Source organism: Dermacentor variabilis, chromosome 2, assembly GCF_050947875.1.
Source record: "Dermacentor variabilis isolate Ectoservices chromosome 2, ASM5094787v1, whole genome shotgun sequence".
In the NCBI taxonomy this organism is placed as follows: domain Eukaryota; kingdom Metazoa; phylum Arthropoda; class Arachnida; order Ixodida; family Ixodidae; genus Dermacentor; species Dermacentor variabilis.
Genome location: NC_134569.1, coordinates 139499664 through 139521809, shown reverse-complemented (window position 1 = coordinate 139521809; position 22146 = coordinate 139499664). Strand labels below are relative to the sequence as shown.

The following is a 22146-nucleotide window of genomic DNA, read 5'->3' as shown; positions in this document are numbered from 1 at the left end:
CCTAAAAAAGCAAAAGTGTTGTTACTCTCGGCACGCCCTGCGTGAAGTGCGAGTCGTTGATTTTGCTTTACGATATATATATATATATATATATATATATGGCCCGTTGTCGGAAATAGACAACGGGCCACAAGGGACGCTGTAAGGGTTGCAACTGCTAACTTCGACAGCTGTCTCTGGCACTTCAAACTTTTGAGTGCCAGCAGCTACATAGGCATTCGTGGATAAGTGCTCATTTAGACAGCGTGCCAGTTTCCCAGGGTAGCACCTACGCCAGAATACCTGCACCCGATCGAGACATATTTTCACGTAGCTTAGTGAAACAACACCAAACTTCTTTTCAGCTTGGCAAAATCTTATGCAATACTTCTGGGAAATGAACTATAGTGCCAGGGTAACAATACATACCAGTCCACAGGCGTGTATGTAACATCTTACAAAATAAAACGTAATGGATGCGCAGCCGTCCCCGCCGGTGTGATGATTTCGATTGGAGGCCCATTTTGAAGAGTCCGGTAGGGCGATTGGTACACGTCGTTCGCCCTACAAGTGAACTGATCGCCGTAGACAAATATGCCGGTCTGTTTGTAAACAATTTGGATAAACACAAGCAATGCAAGACGGCCTGATACGTGAAAAGGCTTGGAATATACTTGGAATCCACATAATTATTTCGTGGCTCAATCACCTGCGTCATTGCAAATATATTCGCAACCTGTGTGCTCGTAAGCGGTAGGACAGATGTGAGACATCATGTTTATCTCCGGCAATTGTGCACTTTCTTATCATGTTCTATAGATAACGCTCAACTACTGCGGGAAGCAAAATCATATGTGAGCTCAATTTATCTTGATAATTACAGGTATGGCACTTTTGTCTATGTCGCTTATCCTTGTGAATGAACAACGCAGAACAGGACTGAACTGTACTTAATTGTGCAATTCGATGCAGCTGATGTGAGGAGGAAAAACAGCAAATATTTGCCTACGCAGAACAAAAAATGTCCTCGATCGTATTACGGATAAAAGACACGTGGAAATGCTGGAGGGTCCACTGAACTGTGTGTATAGTGTTATTGTCCGGGCGACTGACGGCACAAATAATTGGCTAGATTGAAATGATGGTCACATACTTTCTGGCCGGTCATCAAGAACAAAACCATCACAAACTAAAAGGAAAAAAATCAAGTTTTGCAATTTGCTGTCACAGCAATATGCTCAAACGCTGGTACGGACAAGCCGCAATGAACAAATGTCGAAGCACACGTTGAAAACGGCCGTGTCGTATTCATATAAAAGACGGTAGCATATCGTTCGGGTCACAAACACACGGCACCAGGTCGAAGCAAAATGCGGCATATAAATACCTTTGTCGTAGCGTGTATCTGCAGCTTTTGGTTCAAATCACTGCCTGTTTTCGGTGAATCCAACGCAGAGACGGAGGATGATGTCACAGGCATAATGAAGGCACGTATTATTCCTGTTTTACCTTTTTCTTTGTAAACTTTTGCTAAGCGTACATTTTTTAATGTGGTAGCTTCTATAGGTAATTCCCTCCCAATTTTCTGTTTGTATGTATATACGTTTATGTCTGCATGCTTATGTGGCCTGGAGGGTGACCTTGATACGTACCTTTATATATACATAAACAAGTTACAATTCCGGTGGTTGGTATTGAACCCTGTTACCACAGCACGGGAACCCCGTGCTCTAATGAGGTCGTCTGAGTTTGTCACGAACAGTAGAAGCGCGTCCGTTGTCGTAATTATTGCCACGCAGGCTGACGAAAGCATCGCGTGCACCACTTTCCCCAGTTCACGAGATTTGCATAATTTGATGAAACACATTCCATACGCAAGGAAATCTGCCGCATTAGATCCGTCGTTTTCTACTGGTCCCCTATAATAATATAGTGGAAAACGAATAACATATATTTAATAACCTTATATGAACACATTGGTCTGATATGTGGGGTTACATCACCCGCTGCGGTAGGTTAGGGGCTATGCCGTTGCGACGCTGCGCCCGAGGTTACGATTTCAATCGAGGCCATATTTACTCGGAGGAGAAGTAAAAAAAATGTTCGTACGCCTTTATTTAACAATATTGTTTATTCTGACATGTGCACATATACAACAATGTATCATTCCAACAAGATGAGGTAAAACAAAACGGACAAAGCATGTTTCCTGACTTGGGCTATATCCCGGTTCCTAAAAAAAAACGGTAATGTACGGCAGGCTGTATAAACAAAATGTCGTGTTTACTATGACATGCTTCAGACTGAGATCGTGGTTTGACTCATGAAACCCAATTGTTCAAATTTTGTTGTTTTCTTAGGATCATGAGTGCAATTAGGGCCCGTTCTTTGTACATTTTTAATTATACACCGCGTAAAAGCTAAACACGAAAACAAATCTTGCAAGGTTCCTTTCCCCTTTCCCTATAAGCCTGCGCTCCAGTTCTCTCCCGCTGGACACTTTTAAGGCATAAGTGTGCAAAATAGACAGGTTTACCTACGTATTATTATATAAAGAGTGTCACGTATAACTTGTGCCAAAATTTAAACACGGGTTGATCGTATCTGAGTTTTGCGGAATTTGAAAAATTGCGTGTTTTAGACAACCTAACTCTAGTCCTTGAGTTAGATTGTTCACAGAGGCGGGCATTAATTGCCCGATAAGTGGAAACACATAATGAACTATGAAAAAAGGACCCATTAACTTCTTAATTAATTGCTTAGCTGCCCATATTGGAATTTACGAACCGTACCCGGCGGGTTTGGACAGGGTTTCCACTTTGAATGAATTTCCAGAATGACTAAGGCTACGAGCTTTGCGCCATCAAACTCTTCGTGAAAATGCAGTATTGTTCCGCCTACTCTTTTCACAAAATGATCTTTGATGCATTGAAGTAAAAAAGAAATATATGGAACGCGGGTGTATTGCGTCTATCACTTTGGGTAATATTATCCTGACACTTTCCCGATATTTCTCGACACATTTCTCGATATCGGCGACCGCAAAACATTTATTATTGTTTTTAAAGGGAGCCGATTTCAAAGGACACCTTATTGAAGACTTAGGTATGCCTTCCTCGTAACATTGCATGACAAACGTCCTCGCAGGCACTCCACAGCAAAAAGGAGACACAAATCGAAACGAAATACGTCTATGCAGGCCCGTAAATCTTCTTTGGAGCAACTATTGTGGTAGAGACAAAGAACGTGTAATGAAGATAGCAATGTAGTACACGGAGGCACAGGGAAATAATGAGTGGCAGCAAAATTCACAAGGCCAGGTGGATTGCGCTATGTTCTCAAGCCTTCTGTTATTTGTGAATTTGCTTTCAATAATGCCATGTGAGGAGTACTTATAATACAACACGCCTTAATGCTAACATTGCGTTTAATTAGGTGTTGCAGGACAACCGTTGAGCGAGGGCGCAATTGGGGTCTGTAGAATTGCGAAACACCGGTACCGTGGTACGTGAATTGAAAACATGAACACAGATTCGGCCTGACGCGATAGAAGGTAACGGGTACTTTCACACATAAAAGGAGTGTAACGTGAATATAACTAGTTTAGAAATACAAAAGTATCCAGTGCAAATCATACACTATTTAAGTGCAAGTTATGTAAGGATAAGAGATGCCTATAAGCCGACATGAAAAGTGAGTATTTTAGGTTGTCATTTAGTGGTTCTTGCGTAGAACTGGCTTGGACTTCCTAGCATTTGCCTGCAGCCCAAATGAACTATTTCCTCCGACCCGACGCATCAAGAAACCCGTACTTCGATCCCAAAAACATTTTTCTTAATAAAAGACAGATGTATATGTTTGTCTACACCACACGCGTGGCTTACGTTCGTCTTCAAGCAGCGGCTGCACGTTGCCCGTAATTTGACTCATTGCGACGCTAAAGCATGGAGACCGGTGGCGAACGCAGTCGGTGAAACTGGAAAACAAGCTATAGCTGGGAAATTATACGTCCTTTTAGTGTCCTAGTTGACTGTAGCGAGCAGTCATTATTTTAATGACCGTAGTTGACTTCACTCTAATGTGCGAACGTTAAGTGTAGAAATAATAATATTTGTTCATCTTATGATTTTACTCGATCAAAATGAAGCGTTGCTTTGCGCACGTGTACCTATTGAATGTACAGAGATAAACTTAAATTAAAAATTAAATTATGGGGTTTTACGTGCCAAAACTACTCTCTGATTATGAGGCATGCCGTAGTAGAGGACTTTTGAAATTTTGACTACCTGGGGTTCTTTAACGTGCACCTAAATCTAAGTACACGGGTGTTTTGGCATTTCGCCCCCATCGACATGCGGTCGTCGTGGCCGGGATTCGATCCCGCGACCTCGTGCTCAGCAGCCCAACACCATGAGATAAGTTTCTGTGGCTATAGTGATGTGAATGAGATATCTACACTTGGATATCTTACATCGTTGCTTCGGAGGTTCTAAAACAAACAAAGGATTAGGGTCGGAATTGAGACCCTAAGTTTTGCTAATCCTAACCTATGGGACACTTGTTGCACTTAACTACGCGACACACTGTTTTGAAGGTGAGACCGTCTAGTGACTTCTATTTTGCCCCTTATATATTTATTTTACCTCATTTCAATGCAATTATGCTATATTACAGGTTTTTGAGACGCATCCCTACGGCGTCGCCATATTCGACATTGACAATGATGGAGATCTCGATTGTCTGACCGCTGTCCGAACGAAATTTGATAACGATGGACCAACTGCTGATTACGTCTGGCTTCTCAAGGGCCTGAATGGCCATGTGAAGTGAGTTATGAACGTTTAGCCCTAGAAGATTGAGTGATTGCTAAAAGCAGATAATTGACAGAAGGACCAATCCTAAAATTGTCGATACCTTGCCTTGAGTGCTCTGCAATACGCCTTGATCGACTTACCGACAACAATGCTGCAGCCTCTAGATACGAAACATTCCCTGGAAAAAGATACGAAATACCATGGCAATTTAGCTTAAGTTAGATCAACTCATAAGGAATGAATTATAATAAAATGAATTCGAAAAGTTAACAAGGTCATGGCGTCGTATGAAGCTTTGACTGATTTATTGTAGAGCTGTGTATTATATATGCAAAGAGGACAATCAGTCGGATCTGTCACTGTATCAGTTTGCTGCAGTTTTTAAACGCGATAGATAGGAATTCAAGAATGTAATAATAAAAAGCTGGCGTCATCTTGCAGAGGGGTGAATACTACTGAGCGCTTTGAGACTTGTCCATGTCCACAGGAATATTTACATAATCAATCGAGCTGTTGTTACAGATGTCCTTACGCGGCGCTGCATTAAACTTCTGTGAAGAAATTTAGAAAGCTTTTCGTTTGTACGGGTTCATTGCCTTTCACCGGTTGCCTTCACTAAAGGCATGTACACCATGAGGATTGGCGGATAATTTCTTTTGTGAGCAATTCTAGCGTAATATCTTTTTTGTGGACACTGGTCCTGGTCAGCACACTCACAGTTCGAGTGTCCCGCAGCGGTGGTGATACCTTGCTCAATGTCGGAAAAGAAGGAATTCTTCAACGGCGAAGCTTTCTCACTGTTAACAGAAAATGAGGAAAACACTTATGCGATGCGGTTAAGGTCAATACTGCCAGTCTTTTCAAGGTCTACTGTCTCAAATTAGTAAGGCTCGTGAAGCCTACAGCCTTGGTGAATGACAATTTGTTCTTTCACATTGTTGTCTAATATGTTTCGTTCTTGTTGTTGTCATAGTACAATATCTCATTGTGCAGAACACAACGTAACCAAATTCGCCGATCAACTATTTCTTCCAACCGGAGGACACTCCCGCGTACAGTGTGAGAATGCGCGCACCAGGAACAAATGTACCAGAAATTCCACATCATTAAAAATAATTGTAGAATGAGAAGATCGGCAGACCTAACCGCACTTTTCCAACCACAAATCGCTGATAAAACTTACGATGAATTGGTTGAAATGATCAGATGTATCAACAACATATACCATTCATTGGAGTGAAATGGGGAAAGCCATGACAGGTAATCGTTCTTGATTTTTTTGTATTCTTCTACTAGGTTTCTGAAGTGCTCACATGTTCTAATGATTATTTCAGGAAGAACATCACGTACCACTTCACGAAAGGAGACGCACCGGACAAGGCATTCGTCACTGTCGATGACGGTAACTGTAAAATACCTCACTGCATTGCACCTGAAGCAGTGTGCATAGTGAAACGGTTGCCTTCTGCGGATTATTGTCATAATGTACTTGCAGTCAACACTAGTTCATGAGGGAGCGCACAAGGACAAGTTAGAGCCTTAGGAGGGGCCCATAATCTGCGAGTAAATGCATAAAATTAGTCGAGTTTCTAGAAAGGAAGTTATATTTGGTTGGTGAATGTATGCAAATATAACCGTCGCATGTATAAATGAGGGAAAGTTAAATAGAAATCGGCATGAATGAATATTATCAATATCAAAGTATAAAAGAGCGTTCTGGAAAATATGACGAGGGCCAACAGCACAAACTTCAGTTTCAAATTAACACAAGATATTGTGCAAGCTAATTAGCTGCTTGCGTTCATCTGAACTTTAAAACTCTAATACATAAATTGCATGTGATCGTAGACCGCACAGCTGACACAGTGTAGAGGCAGCCAAAGAAAATGGTCAATATTCACTGATATTATTTTCACCAACTGCGTTTGTTAAGGTCAATGGACATCTCCAGCTTTCTATAACATGAAAAAAAAATCAACCTTGTACTAAATCGAAACAAACGATAAAACGGCAGATGACCTAACGTACTTTGAAATATAATTCGTTTCAAGTAGCTGTATTCGTTAAAAAACGTTTAATGTTGCTTGTGGTGTAGCCCCAATTCTGAATTCGTTGCATCAGATCAACCACTTCTATGAAGAGACTAGCAGGTGTTGGAACATCGTCATTTGCGGCTATATTGTGGCGAACGCATAACACAGAATACCCTTATAATACTAAATTAACTAAAAGAACAGGAACGGAATGAAGCGCCGTATCCCTATATATATATCCCTATATATTAAAAGCTTAGTAGTCATGGCGCAGAACAGGTACATAACTGTACCTGTTGCGCCTGGACAAAAATCAAAGGCCATCGAGCTCATTGAAACCTGGCCTAGGTGCAGAAGGTGTTGCCAAATTTTGACGGAGCAAACCGAACAGGGTCACCTAATAATACTTCGCAGTGCATTATGTCGGTGCTCTCAATTGCGGTCATGCGTAACATGCATACGTGCAATGAAAGATAAGACAGGTATGCCTAACACGCAGCTTGAGACGACGTTTGCAGAGTCGTGGACGCAATCGGCGAATCATATTTATCAGCGTGACTTCGTCGATAGATGGAGGTAGACTTGCGATACTCACACTTCGAATAATGTTGTTTTTTAATATTTTGTCGATTTTTAGCTATGCCAGTTATTCCAAGTAATTGCAAATCCTAGAGTAATCACGGAAACGAAACTCTTATCCATAAATATTACGAGAATTGACTCAATGAAACACATTGCATAGCTGGCCGTTACAAGCTAAAAGCAATGGCATATTGTATTTTACTTCGAAGAAAAATCCAAATCCTTTTGAAAAAGTAACAATCCTCATGCCAGAATAAATCAAATGCCTGTATTAGTGTTCTCATAAAAGAAGCAACGTCAAGCAACATGACGTCAAAGAACTCTAGAAATATGGCGTGTTCTGGTCTTGTATTGCAATCCCATGATGTACAGACCAATGCACTGGACATAAATTTTGGAAGCTGTATATATATCAATGTGCTCTTCACCCATTTATTATCTAACTTGACTTCTATAATTAGTAATCAGTGAGAATACCGGCATTTATTTTAACTGAAGCGGAACCGTAAATGAATTGAGAATCATAATGAACTACGCATCAGACGAGAAATTGCAATATAATATTCAAAGCTGTGTCTTCTTTCTTTCTTTTGCTAACTTATGGATTAACAATGTTGACGTTAAATTTTTTCTGAAGCTACGTTTTGTGGAACGTTATCTTTAGTGCCGAGTAAGACAGGACACACCGTGAGCCTAAATTTATTCCCCAATTTCACAGATGACCGTCAAAACCAGGAAGCAAGAGCCATCTATGCCGACTTCCAGACATGCGCCGTGTTGGACATTCCATATAACGGGAAGCCAGGTAAGAATTTTGCATGTCATAATCGACAAGTAAATGGCCGACATAGGCAGTGTGTGTTTTAAATTCAGAAGTTTTCAGGTGGCGATAGTAATATATTTAATTAGCATAAACGCTGCCGTTGCAAACTTCTTTCAAGCGTGCGAGCGATGCTTCTGCAAGTGCATCTGCGCGGGGCCTACCATATGGCGCCATGGTGTTAGACAACTTCACTTGATAATTTGTTTACTTAGATGTTTCTGTTTACTTGCACCTTCCCTATTTATTTGGGCGTCACTGCTGCCACGAAGTAACGACGTCGCAAATGTTATCCTTGCCTCATTGGTACGCACCAAGACAGAAAGCGACATCATGACTTGTTGTATGCCGCCACTTGCATCGCTTAATATGACCGCTGTCTTGACACAAATGAAGACACCGAGTCTAGAACACCTTCCGAGAAACTGTTCCTATCTATTGTCTTTGACTGGGCAGTGCGAACGTAGGCTGACGTCTGCTGGGAGCTGAACATCACCGGCATAACGAGCGATCACTGTTAGATATTTTGTCCTGGCTTGTACCTCCTTTCTTGTGCGCGCAGCAGCTACACATTGCTAAATAATACACAAAGCTGAGGAATACCGTTCTTACCGTATACTTACAACCAGAAAGGTGACTAAAGCTGAATCCATATGGACCTCCAGTATTGTTACTAGGCACTATAATATGTCCGATGCAATGTCTGCTAGGGAACCGGAAATGTTTGGCCTGTCAAGATGTTTATTCCGAGGGTACGTAAGGAGTGAGGGGTCGAACTTGGTGCGCTAGACAAAACCCTGCAAGCAGTCATAACCGTCCCCGTGCGTCAGCGCTGATGACGCACCTGACTGACCGGCACTTCTTTTTTACATTTGATACGCTGGAGATTCGCCGGGCTAACCGGCGCCTCTTCTTCGTTACAAGCCTAGTAGATAGTGCTTTTACATCATAATTGGAGACGTGTAATTAAGTCCGCAAGCTTAGGCAAAAAATGACTGTTGGCAATATTTGTACGTGTGCTGCCCGCTGAAGGAATTTCCATGCTTCTTTGCTTGATTTCACATACCTAAATACTTTTTTCCGGCATCTATTTCTCATAAAAACTACAGCAAATGAAGAAAGAAAGCTTACTCTCTGCACGCCTGCTAAGAATGAGTCAGGCTCAAATAAAAAATAAATAAAACATACATGGAAAACTTCGGCGTCAAATGCTAGCAATCTCTTGCGTAACTTTTGTTATTGGAAGTAATAGATGGCATATCTAAATTCTTAAGCCAACGTTCTAAGTAATAACTCTACTGCATTATATTTGTGTGAAGCTGAACAAGTGCGTGTTCAAGAAATCGGGTGCAACGGTTCGTACCAGGCTACATTTCATTCCTGTCCATTAATATTTTTGAACAGAAAGAACAGTATAGTAAACAGATATGCTGTGGTGTTTGGTTTGGGGACCACAACAAATGTGTGCATTAGCCAGTGAGACTAATCCCATTCCAAGCTGAGCCAGCAAACTTACGTAGTAGCCCTGTTATCTAAATACTTCACCAATGTAGGAGGCCTTTCGTTAAAACAAAGCACCTCGATAGTCAGACGATTGCAGTCGTGCATTTCTATTCTCGCAATCTTTACTTAACATACACATTTTCAATTTCTTTTTCTGGACTACTCAAATAAACGCAATGTCGTCGTCGTTGCTCATTGTAGGTTCTATACAGGTGCACAATATTACAAAGTGATTATTGCCACTATGCTAATTATTCAATTAAGCCTTTTAATTTCTTTTATATGCAATGGCCGCCTCATCGAGAAATTTGGATGAAGGGTTAGAACTGTATTATCTGCCACAGGTCTTTTTTAAAATTTTGGTGTGGCTAAACAAAAACACCCTACATATACGAAGCGTATAAAGTAACGTAGTAGTGACGCTGAAGAAGGCAGCAGAACTCTGACTGACGAAACTAGTTTTGTTGGGCGAACAAGTGCCCTCAAGAACAGGCTACACTCTAAGAACAACGATAGCGGCGAACACAGTCGGCGATCGTCGAAAATCTGATTTGCCGGTCAGGCACATCGCTTTTATACACGAGTGATCGAAACTTCCAGACTAATCGGGGGTGCCCTCGTATCTTCAAGAAAGTTCAACACAATTCGTGTCTCACACAAGCTTCGGTGACAACAGAGCCACCGACAACATTTGAGAAACTCCCGATACATGCGGGTGCGTACCGTGCTGAGCGATAAAATTCCTTAGAAGGGCAAAAGCGCTCATATGAAAATGATAAAGAAGTCCACGCATCAATGCCCCCATCTCAAAAAGCATTGTCTCGATGCTACAAACACGAGAGCAAAACACAAAATTAAACTTACTAAACGAAATTGCAAATTAAAAACAAAGTCCAGAGTGACTCGGTCCAAAAAGAAGAAAGTTCGAAGTACAGCTATGCAAAGTGCGAACTTTCGTGAGCGCAGGTAGAAACAAGTCCTCGCGGCATCTTCCAAGAAGAAACATACATAGCGTAGCTCATCTTCAGAGGTCCAGTTGTTGAAGGTCGAGATTCGTTCGCAAGTTTCGAGCCATGTTTCGGGATCCTCCGACGAAGCTCCACGGAAGGCAGCGGGATATCTGGGTTGTTGAAGCACAATAGGTGATGCTGAGGTTTCCATTGTGGTTGATGAGCTGGCCATGATCTTTCTGGTCCTGTCAGGCTGAAGTCCGTGCTCCGGGGGAAGTCCTTGCAGTCAGCGGCTACGTCGCTGCTTTTGGGCGACGTTGGTGTTGCCTTCGGGGTCCAACCTTCCTTCGCGGCTTTGCGGGAGCGTTGGGTAAATGAACGCACTTACACCTCCACCAGGTGTAACGTAGTATTAAAGGTGAAGAAGGTAGCAAAACGGCGAATGACGAAACTGGCGATTTATTGGACCAACCTGTGGCCCTCAAAAACAACCTACACTGAAAGAACAACGATAGCGGCGAACACAGTCGGCAATCGCCGAAAGTATGATCGGCCTGTCGAGCGCATTGGCTTTTACACACGACTCATGAAAGGTTCCACAGATATTGCGGGTACCCGTGTGTCTTCCATAAAACTATACACAGTTCGTGCCGCACATGCAATCAGATTACACAAGCTTCGGTGACAACAGAACCATCGATAACATTCGAAAAACTTTCGATACATGCGGGTGGGTACCGCGCTGAGCGATGAGGTTTGTTACACGGACAGAAGCGTTCACCCGAAAAAGATAAACAAGCCCACGTGTCAATATAAACCCGTAATACGGATGCAGCCTCACTATTTATTTCCATTGTACTGATAGAGGAAAATAAGAACCAGGTTATATTTATTATACGCTTCACACATCGGCTTATTTGAAGCAACACTTCTTCTTCAAGTTGTGTCGGCAATCACGAGGTATTCGAGCTCATTTTATGGAAACATATGCCGTTAAAGCATGCTGCCATACCATCTACCTTGTTCTGAGAAGAACTAGTAAGTCCTTTTTGCAGTATCGTCAAGATCAATTGTTTCATTAAAGCATCTAAAACAAATGAACACGGTATACATCTATTATTTTTCTTTTTGGTGTTGCTACAAGGTAAGCTGCACGATAAGGCCGGAAACGAATGAATGCCAAGTGTAAGGAGTACTGATCCGGTACGATAATACAGTAGCTTTAATTTCTTCTTTTTTATATTTTTTCACAGAGTGCACGCTATGGACTACGGAAGAAGTCAAAGACAATGTTCCAAGTCAATGTACCGAGCAATACAAAAAGAACTGCGAGGTAGAAGTTGTGGTCTACGATAAGGAGTCTTGCAGTCAAGTTTAATGGGATGGACCAGGAGAAATGACAGCAGGTTTAGGACAGTATTTAGTGCTTGTCTATTTCTACAGTACGCCTAAAATAAAATGCTAGAAAAATCTTTGCAAGCAATGCTTCTCATTTCTGTATCGATATATTACGCATTTTAACGAGAAGCGACCTCGGCCTCTTCTCTCGTTTTTGGGATGATCGCTAATGCAGGCTGCTACATTGCCGCGATAGCTAACAAAAATTCAACCATCCTTAATGGCGACGTTGTAGCCTCAGATGCCTGATTAGATTCAAGGAAGTATTACTTGTTCAAACTGAACCTTTCCTTTCACTTTTTTCATCATTGCGGCTCTCGGCTCTTTGTCAATCACTTCATGAAATGGAAACATTTAATCTTAATCTAACCATTTAAAACAATCGAAATATTTCACGTTGCGCCGTAGCTTTTAGCCCAGTGTCCAAAAATACAAGATGGGTGACATAATTGTAGGCGCAACGCAACGGGCGATCCAAATAATGCTGCGCCGCAGAAACAAACCTGGCGCCTCGCGGCGCGAGCGTACAGTTGGTTCTGCATGCACGGCATTTCTACGCCGGGGTCGCAAGGAGTGCCGCCAGCGGTGTGAAATCGGTTCGCATCTCGATGGTTCGTGAGGTGAGACCGTAGGAATAATTTAGGAGTTGCTAACGGTACTCTTGCACCCCAGTGAAGTGTGCGCACAGCTGCTCAGCTGGAATGCTTGCGTTCATGAGCACAACACTGAGGTCAACAGTGGAAGGCAGAATGCTCCCCTGACTTCGCAGCAGCACTTGTCAAAAGGGGCGTGATTGCTGGCTCCAGCTTTTTTTGTTTGTGCAACCGAAAGTACTGCGTGTATCCCGCTTCTCCGGAGACATTCTAGCTGTCAACATGCGGCTGTGACCAATGCTCCAACGGTGTGAACTGCCTGGTGTGTCGTGTTACCGGAGCAAATTATGCTCATCTCGTGCGTTGTGGCAGTGCATGTCATGCAGGGCACTTCGCAGCTAGTTGGTTAGGTCGAAAATCTTCCTCAGAACCTGAGGCGGGGCATACCTACATTTGAAGTTCGTTTATATTAGTGAGGGGTACGTTAATAACTAGAAAACTGATTTTCTTCATATACGAGCCGTTTACACAGGATGATCATTTTGAATTTTTAAGTTATGACAAAAATTTGCTATGCCAGATAGTAGAATTATTGTCCTTGAGTTGGACTATTCGATGAGGGGAACATTACTAGCAGGATAAATCGAAACACATGTTGATATGATTACGAAAAATTGAGACTATTTATTTTTTTATTATTTTACTGCGCATATTGCAGTTTACGAATTGTAGTCAGTGAAATTGCGAGAAGTATCCACTTGAAATGAATTTCCACGATGTCACCTCTTTCATGATAATATTTTCAAAGTGTCGAACGATATTCGCGGGTGTTCAAATTATCTTTGCGCTACAATTCAGAAAAGAGCGTGTTGAAAAATAAGTAAGTGGAACAACAGTGCATCTTCCGGCAAGATTGACACGGATATCTCTAAAGTGGCGTCATTTTGGAATTTCATTCGAAATGGATACGCCTAGCAAAGTCGCTAACAACATTTCGTACTCAGGAATTCGTGCCGTAAAGTAATTATTTGCAAATATGACTAGTGCGTTTTCTTTAATTAGATCAACATGTCCTTAATCTTCTCCAACAAGCAATGCCCGCCTGTCTCGCTAATGCAGCTGACATTATTAAGGTTATGGCACTTGCAACTGGCTAGTTCAAGAAATAACATGAAACTTTAAAACGATCACCGTGTATATTCACGGCAGCATATCTATGCAAGTGGAGAAATTAACTGTTTCTTCATGATACATCCGGAAATATCAATCTGTCGCGATAGCAACCACATTCGCACTCCGGGCGAGTTGTAATCGTCTTTGTCGCACTCGCCCAGATAAAATAGGTCAAAGTGGCATAAGATCACACCCGTCTGGTCTGGATGCAAAGAAAAGGATGCTAGAGTTAGCAGAGATGGATGACGGCTTGATACTTCCCACTTATCATTAGAAATCAAGTTGTCAAGCCCTACCATTGAGAAGAGGGGGGGGGACCGAGAAAGCGGGTGAGCGCGTTGCTCCCCGTCTAGGCCAGACGTGGCGGCGCGTGGCTCTGCACGGCTGGGTTTATACGCATCCCACGCGCCCTGTCTGGGAGGTTAACTGCGTTTGGTGAAAAGCAGGGTGAATCCGCATGACACTGTTTGACACTGCATGACACTGACATTGGCGCTGTTTTCCCGCGTACGTAGTGTTGGGACAGCGAGTGCTCGCTGTAAGGGAGAGAAAACAATTTACATTTGCCCGTGAACACTGGCCCCATGCGTGGCATGTTTTCTTTTTAATTGTGGCTGGATCTTATTGTGTTATACATGAAAAAAGAATGCTACGAACCTTACTTCGTGCAGTTGTCCAATAATTTACTATTTCTTGAATACGTCACGTTTCCAGCGGTACCATGACCTTTCCGGTTGTCTTTAACACAGCGATTAGGAGAAAGCTTTCCTCGGGCCAACTCGAATGCTGACTATTCAAATACGTCTAAAAGGCACGAACACTTTTCTGAAGTAAGCCCTCAACGAATCCAAGTTGCTTTCATTGCATTTGGACGAAAAAATTCAATTGTAGCGGCTGCTGCAAGTGTAATTTCGATTAGGGGCAGAATTTTTTTTACACATTTAACCCCAAATAAGTTTCCAAAATAGAAGTACAAAGTTTAAAAATCCGTAACTAGATAATAATAAATATATCGAAATTCTGTTGACTGCCTGTGTTAGCTAATAAATAGCGGACAAGATTGGTTTAAGAACTCACAGCAAATCAGATTTGCGGAATTCTGCAATGTGGAGGAGGGTTCATGAAACGGAATTTTGACATCCACTCGTATATAGCTCGAAGTTAGAAAGGCAACCCACACCACATCCCGCACGGCGAATGCAGGTTTCGGTTACAAGGAGCATGCTGCTCCATGCGCTTGCCGGGCTTACTAAATTAACTTTTTTTATTTCTCGTTTTGTAGGGGGGGGGGGGTGAATTTTAGCTTTTTTTTTTTTGAAGTGCTTGTCTTCGTGCGTCCGTCGAGCTTACCTCGGCTCACCCTTGCCACTCGCTCACCGATATGAAAAGTCGGATCGCCCTTCGTCATCTGCTTCGGTTGTGGTCCCAACTATGAAGATGGAAAAGATAAGACAGAGAAACTCGATCAGGGGGGGAAACGAACGAAAAATACAGGGAACCAGGTCAACCAAGCATTAGCCGAAGATAGCTAAAGCAAGGCGTCACATGCGTTCCGCGGCTGACTGCTGTTCTAACACCGGAATCATAGTTCTGCGAATTTTTTTCAGATTTGTTAACAACAGCTGGTAAGCGCAAGTATTTTACTTTATTTTCTGAGCAAGTGTTCAGTTTTCATAAGTGAACCAGTTTGTTCAAGCCTGAATGGACAGACATAGGAGCTGTGTCGCTCGGCTCATTCGTCATGAAGGCCACCCATCTGCATGCATTCGGTGAAATACTTGTACTGAAAGGCTTGATTGCGTGTTTTTGGGGTATACATTTTGCGCACTCTTTACTTTGTCGACACATACAGCAAGCTCTAAAGTAAAGAAAATGCAGCATGATATTTTATCAGATTTTGAAGAGCAATGACGGGAAAAAGATCCACGCACGTAATTTCTTGTTGAGTTTTGATGCATCATTACTAAGAGATCGTAGTGAAGAAGGTTCAGGCTCTCTGTCTGAATTTTGGAGCGTACACGGTACCATATGAGCCGTTACCTTGCTTTAGGTACAGCATCGATGTGTGCAAGTTTCTGAGCAGCTGTATTATAGTGGAGAGTCAATTATGTTCGTTTTGCCGACAAAAATGTATTTCATTGTACCAGTAATACAGAACATTTAATGCTAACGAAGTGCGAACAGGTAATACCCGTTGCGCTGAAGAGTGTCATTTGGTTTCTTTTTGTGAACTGGCAGTTCCTTTCGTTGCTGTCGTGTCAAATACAGTGTCCGAATACTCGCCGTGTTTTTCTGTATATATGAATATGAAGCAAAGTATGACGAGAGGCAGATTATATGCGTTTTTAGGCGCTAGAAATATATGATCCCACATTCGGCGTGTTGTTCAAGTGATTAGAGCAATTATAGGCTACTTCACGTTCATGCAGACAGAGGTAGCCAGTTTAAAATTCCTTGGGTCCTTACTTATCATACTGTCAATGAATGAAATCTATTGTACCCTACCCTTTTTTTTCCGTAAGCCAGAAAATGTGTCGCCGTCATAACATACGTGATAGTAAAGTTCCGTGCGGCCAGCCAGTAATGGTTAATTTTCGTATTGGATATCTTCTGGGGGTGGTGGTAACAACTCGTGAGGGTCCTAGAATGGCCCCTCACGAGGAGCGACCCTTTCGGCCCAGGCAACGAGGGCTTTTTGTACTTTTTCTTCCGGCGTTCTGAGCAGCTCTTCTCACGTCTGTTGTGAGGGAGCTGGCAGGAGCGACCTGGGAGGGGGTAAGCCCTCGCACCCGCAAAGAATGTGATTTTGGGTAGCCAATGTTTGATTTGTGCAATTTTGACATATTGGGTTCTATTGCCCGTTAGTAATTATGGCTAGCCAATGTGGGTTGGGGAACGATTTAGTTTGGATTCGACGCAGGATCGAGGCTTGCGCTCGCGTGAGGCTTGCGTTTGGAGGCGGGTAAATTCGCCTTTTTTGCTTGTAATAGTTTGTTATTTCCTGGTATGTCGTCGGTGCCTCATCCATGGGATCCGAGTCTGAGGGGCACATCTCCCGGTTGATTAGACCTCGGGCTACCCAGTGCGCCTCCTCATTCCCTTGAATCCCCGAATGGGCAGGGACCCATACGAGTTCAACAGTGTTTTCATTATTAAAGCCCCGTAGGACTCGCGCTGCACAGACGCCTATGCTGCCTCTCGAAAAGTTGACTATTGCCCTTTTGGAGTCGCTTATGATAGTTTGCACGGAGGGATTCATGATGGCCAAAGCAATGGCAGTCTCTTCCGCTTCCACGGTGGACGCTGTTTTTATGGTCGCGGCGTTGAGGATACTTCCCTCTCCGGTCACGACGCTCACTACGTAAGTTTGGTGATTTTGCTTTGCTGCATCGACATAAGCGGTGTGCTGGTTGCTTTTCTACCTTTCCTGAAGGGCCTTGGCTCTGGCAGACCGTCTCTTGTCGTGTCTCCGAGAGAGCATGTTCTTGGGTAATGGTTTTATAACCAAACGGCTTTTGACCACACCGAGTAATGGTGTTCTTCCTGCTGAATTCATAACGGGATTCAGCCCGAGTTTACATAGAATAACTCTGCCAGTTGCGGTGCGGGAGAGTCGTTCACGTTGGGCTGTTTTATGGGCCTCCACGAGTTCGTCTAGGGTATTGTATATACCTAGCTCAAGGAATCTATGTTATCTCATTATGCACGACTTTCAGTTGTCAATGAAAATTGCTTCTGCAGATTGATGCTTTCGCACTGCGTGGAGGTCATTTTATTCCAGTAGGGAATGTGTAAATAAAAACAAAAACGTTCAGCTTTTACTTTTGTTCAGCTTTGGCTGACTGAGAAATCAGCCAGCTTGAGTTGATCCACTTCACTACAGGCGAACAAAGTTAACGCTACATGATCGCAGGAAGTTCTTTTCTTTATGCTACCTCCCCCCCCCCGCCCCTATATCTGTGGACTAGATAAATTGCAGCCTTAAACTTCACTCCAAGTGAAGAATTTCAAAGCGATTAGTTTTTCGAAATGATGAAATGTAATACATTATCTGCGAATTTTAATAGTTAACGACAGCTTTCTAAATAAATATTTTTCATTGTAATTGCTGGGCACTGGTCCCAGTGCTTTAAAGGATGAATAGAAGCTTCGAAAGTAAACGAGGCCAAAAAAAAAAGTGCTTCGTAAACAAGGCACACTTCTGCGGTTTCTGCTCCGCCATTTCACCAATGTCGCCGCGCGGCTAGCGGACATGCAAGAGAGCACGAATGCAGACCGCTAGCAGGCGAAGTCGGAAAGGACTTCGCAGCAAGCCTCCTCATCCAGATGGCGCGCTTTCTCCATCTACCTTTTAGCGTCATCAGTGACGTCATGGAGGGATTGTTTGTTTTTGAATTACTTGCACTTGATATCCGGCAACCGTCAGTGGTGCAAGGCGCGCAACCACCGCGTATCGGTTGGGACCGAGTGTCCCAAAGGGGGTATAGAGAGTTTCCGTCCCCTGACCAGACCGTTTTCTCGGAAACAAATTTTCATGCTTGATCAAGACTTCATTCTCGTCCACGATGCGAACCCGGGACGAACGCCATTCCGGGTCAGTCGCTCTACCATCAGAGCTAACCAGGAGTCTAGCAGATCGAAGCAAATGGACGAATTAATCGAGAACATGAAGTTCAAGGACATTGAATATAGCAAAGCAGTTCTGCGAAAACCCGCAAGGGGAAGAAAGGCCCACGAGAGGGGAAAATCCCATCCAGTCCTGTGTGGCACACGTATCCAAGACCAGGACGAATTTTTCTTTCAGTACGAAGCTTCGTTTCTGAGAAACCCATGCGGATTTCATTTGTAGCTTTCTGCTTCGTACAGGTAAATGTCAATTTTCCTCTTCAATAATTTGCAGCTTACATAATTTTGGTCCAATGCATCGAAGAGTTTCGGAAAAGTCCGACCCACATAACAATATTAACCTTAAAAATGGTATACATTGCCGCAATTTTGTCCGCTTTAGATGTACTATAACGCGTGGTTAACTGAACCGGCATATAAGCCTTCATTGATAAGCTACAAAGTTGCAAACTTTATAATTTCGCATCTTTTATATTTGGAGATTTCTATAACTTTTTTCATAGAAACATTACCGGCTTGAATAGCAATCCCATTTCTGCAGTCACTAGGCGTTCAGTTTTTCCTTTTAACTGACACAAACACTAAGTCAGATCAACGTGAAGGTAGCCGAGAAAAGCACTTTATCATTTGCCACGTACTTAGATAGGAAACCCCGTGAAACCTTCTTCTGAAGAGAAATCTATAGCTCGGCGCCGACTGACTTCTCTCTGTTTAAGTACTTGTATAACAAACAACTGCTTTTTATGGGATAGCAAATAAGCCGGTGCCAAATGCGCAATAACCCCGTCACAGAGAGCTTTGTCATCCTGCCTCACTCAACGCCGCATGCGTGACCGCAGCACCAAGAGTTACAAGGTTTTCAGAGCTGCAGAGTGCGTTTGATTGCTATTACGGCGAACAGTATTGACGCGTTGTCAATGCTACGCTCAATCGCTTCGATGGCAAGGCCAGGGCAGCGTTTCTCTTCCGCTGTGGTCCTTAGTTCCGTGCGCCCGGCACTGGTGTTTCATCTGGCCTGCTGTGTGGATGCACTGTTCTGGGCGGAAAACACAGTGAACGTCAACCTAGTAGCACTGGGCGCTGAGTACGAAAGGCGCTTTTCCGTTGCTCTCATCTCGTCCATCACGTGGGTGCGACGCTAGCAACGTCACTGGCGATGCTCCTCATGGTGCCAGCGTTGCAAGACACGTGGCCAGGTCGCCGTCCCTTGTCCCCAGCAGGAGTTGCTTCGCGTGCTGCTTCGCGCGAACATGCCGAATCGTCTGAGAAGTTCACCCGCTGGGATAAACGTAGGTATTCCTGTCAATGCTTCGCCCTTTTGGAAAATTTCTAAATTTTTATTAGGACAGCCACTGAACTAATTTGAATGGCTGTCGTTGCAATTTAGAGAAAATGAACGATTCTATCAACATTAGCAAGCAGAAGTTTCATCGAAGACCCTAAACTTATTGTGAATGTGGGCGTAAATAGGTAGGTTTCGAAACATATAAGATCACGAAGTTTGCGACTGCGTAATCATATACAAAAGAAGCAGTCTTCAGAGACTCCTTCGGCTCTCAACTCATTTGCTGAAACAACAGCATTATTCTTCTTTCTTGAGTTTTAGAGCGCAGCTCCTAGGCTCCCGTTCCTGCGGCGACTGTCGCGTCGGCGTAACCTACAGGACGAACGCAGCAAAGGATGAAGGAGCATCATTAATATCTTGATGAGGGCTAGTCGGTTCACATTTAGAACTGAGGATGAACAGCGCGAAGAAATAAGGCAAGGACACAAAGAAACAAATATCACAGACCAGCGCTTGTCTGCGGCATTTGTTTCCTCGTGTCCTTGCCTTATTTATTCGCGCTGTTCATCCTGAGTTCTAAATATGAAAGAGCGAACGCAGGCTGTAATGGGGGATGAAAGACGCTGATATGGGAGAAGAAAAGCGAAGGAGGAGGGTGCGGCTGAACCATGAGGCCGAAAGCATTGGGACAGGTTATGGCGAAGCCTGAGAAGAAAAGCGCAGTGCGATGATGACGTTTAGAGATGTCGCCACAGTAGCACGCATCGTCTGAGAGTTCTGTCTGTGGCGGCAGCTGTGAATCGCACCTACGCGTCACCCACGCGCAGCTTCTCGCAATATCCAAATTATTGAGGCCGTCGCCCCGCACTTCGCTCCGTTTGCAACGTGGTGCACGAGGCAAATTTTTTTGCGCCAGCAATAAATATGTTGCAGAATAAAAACACCTATAGTGCTGCGCTCAGATCTTGCCTTAGGTAGCATCGTAATCGTCGGTGAATTTTTAATTATATGGTTCAAGGTGAAAAATCAGCGAAATGATTATGAGGTGCGCCAAGGCTGGACACCCCGCCATAATTCTACCCGACTGGGGTTCCCTAACGTGTACCCAATGCATGGGCACGATTGTTTTCACACTCCGGCTCCAACCAAATGCGGCCACCACTGCCGCGATTTATACAGGCGCCCACGGGCTCCATAACTGAAGACCTCAATGTCGCTATTGCTTGTCTACTTTTCCCCACATATAAGTAATTACCAGCTACTACAGAGTTCCCAAAAAGCCAGCAGTTATAGGATTGTTGGTTGGATAGGTTCAGTCAGGCTTTGATGTAATACTTCAAATGAGGTATTTGACAGAGTGAACACTTTACCCATTATTTATTATTTTTATGAGCTCATTTATATTAGAGGAAGAAGTTCGACCACTATTTAGGTAAAACATTTGTGGCTTAATGCCTTTGTGATATATGCGACTCTCAATTTGTACGTCTACCAAAGCCTGTTGCGAAGTGAGAAACACACACACACACACGTTAAAGACAAAATTTGACCTTAACAACAAGTTTTACAAGCATCAGTGCGCAGCAGCAAGGGAGCATCTCTTTTATTCTGCAGTGACAAGATCGCACTAGAGGCCCTTGAAAGTTTTGTGGTAGCCTCGTACACGACGACTACAAAATGTTTTGTCCGATAAATAGACGACCGTTTGTGTGATCCATCATCGACGCGCTCTGTCCTCTCCCCTATGCATCTGAATTCTTTCATGCTAAATCTGCAGTTCACGATGGAAGAAGAAAATAAAAGACAGATTCTCTGCCTCGACGTCCTCATCAGTTGTTCGGCCATGGGAATTACTGCCAGTCTGCATTGGAAGCTGACCCACACGGGTAGATACCTGAGCTTTGATTCTTCGCATCCTATAAGACACAAACACTCCATTGCCGCTCGGATGTTCTCCCGCGCATTCCGCATCTGATTCAAGCGTGGACAAGAGCAGCCAGGAGCTAGCCGTGGTAAGCAAGGACCTATTTACCAACGACTGCCCTTCACAGCTACTGAAAACTCAAGTAATGCGGTATTAATTTGCTAACCCCGAAACAGTAATAAGAAAAAAAAGAAACAAACTTCCGTCCCCCCACTACGTGCAAGGAATCAATGAGGTACTGGCAAAAGATTTTGCACACACAGCGTAAAAATCGCACACGCACCAACAAACAAAGAAGCTACAATGGGCGCAAAACCTTTGGTAAATTTCCAGTTTGCCTGCCTAATATAAAAATAGTATTCAAGAATTATGGCGAGTGCCACGTACATGAAAATGAAAATGTTAAAGAACGGATTGAAGCAGCAGCAGAATGATGCCAAATAAGGCAATGTAACTTCCGAAACCA

General features: G+C 43.4%; 1 protein-coding gene across 1 annotated transcript in view; it reads left to right on the top strand.

Moving 5' to 3' along the window:
* Positions 1-4649: 4649 nt before the first annotated feature.
* Positions 4650-22146, top strand: part of LOC142570997 (uncharacterized) — a 79167-nt gene continuing 61670 nt past the window's right edge. Inside the window, exons 1-3 of the mRNA XM_075679293.1 lie at positions 4650-4805; positions 6128-6195; positions 8127-8213. Of these exons, the coding sequence (XP_075535408.1) occupies positions 6190-6195; positions 8127-8213 (93 nt within the window). The 5' untranslated portion in view covers positions 4650-4805; positions 6128-6189. The remainder of the gene's footprint in view (positions 4806-6127; positions 6196-8126; positions 8214-22146) is intronic.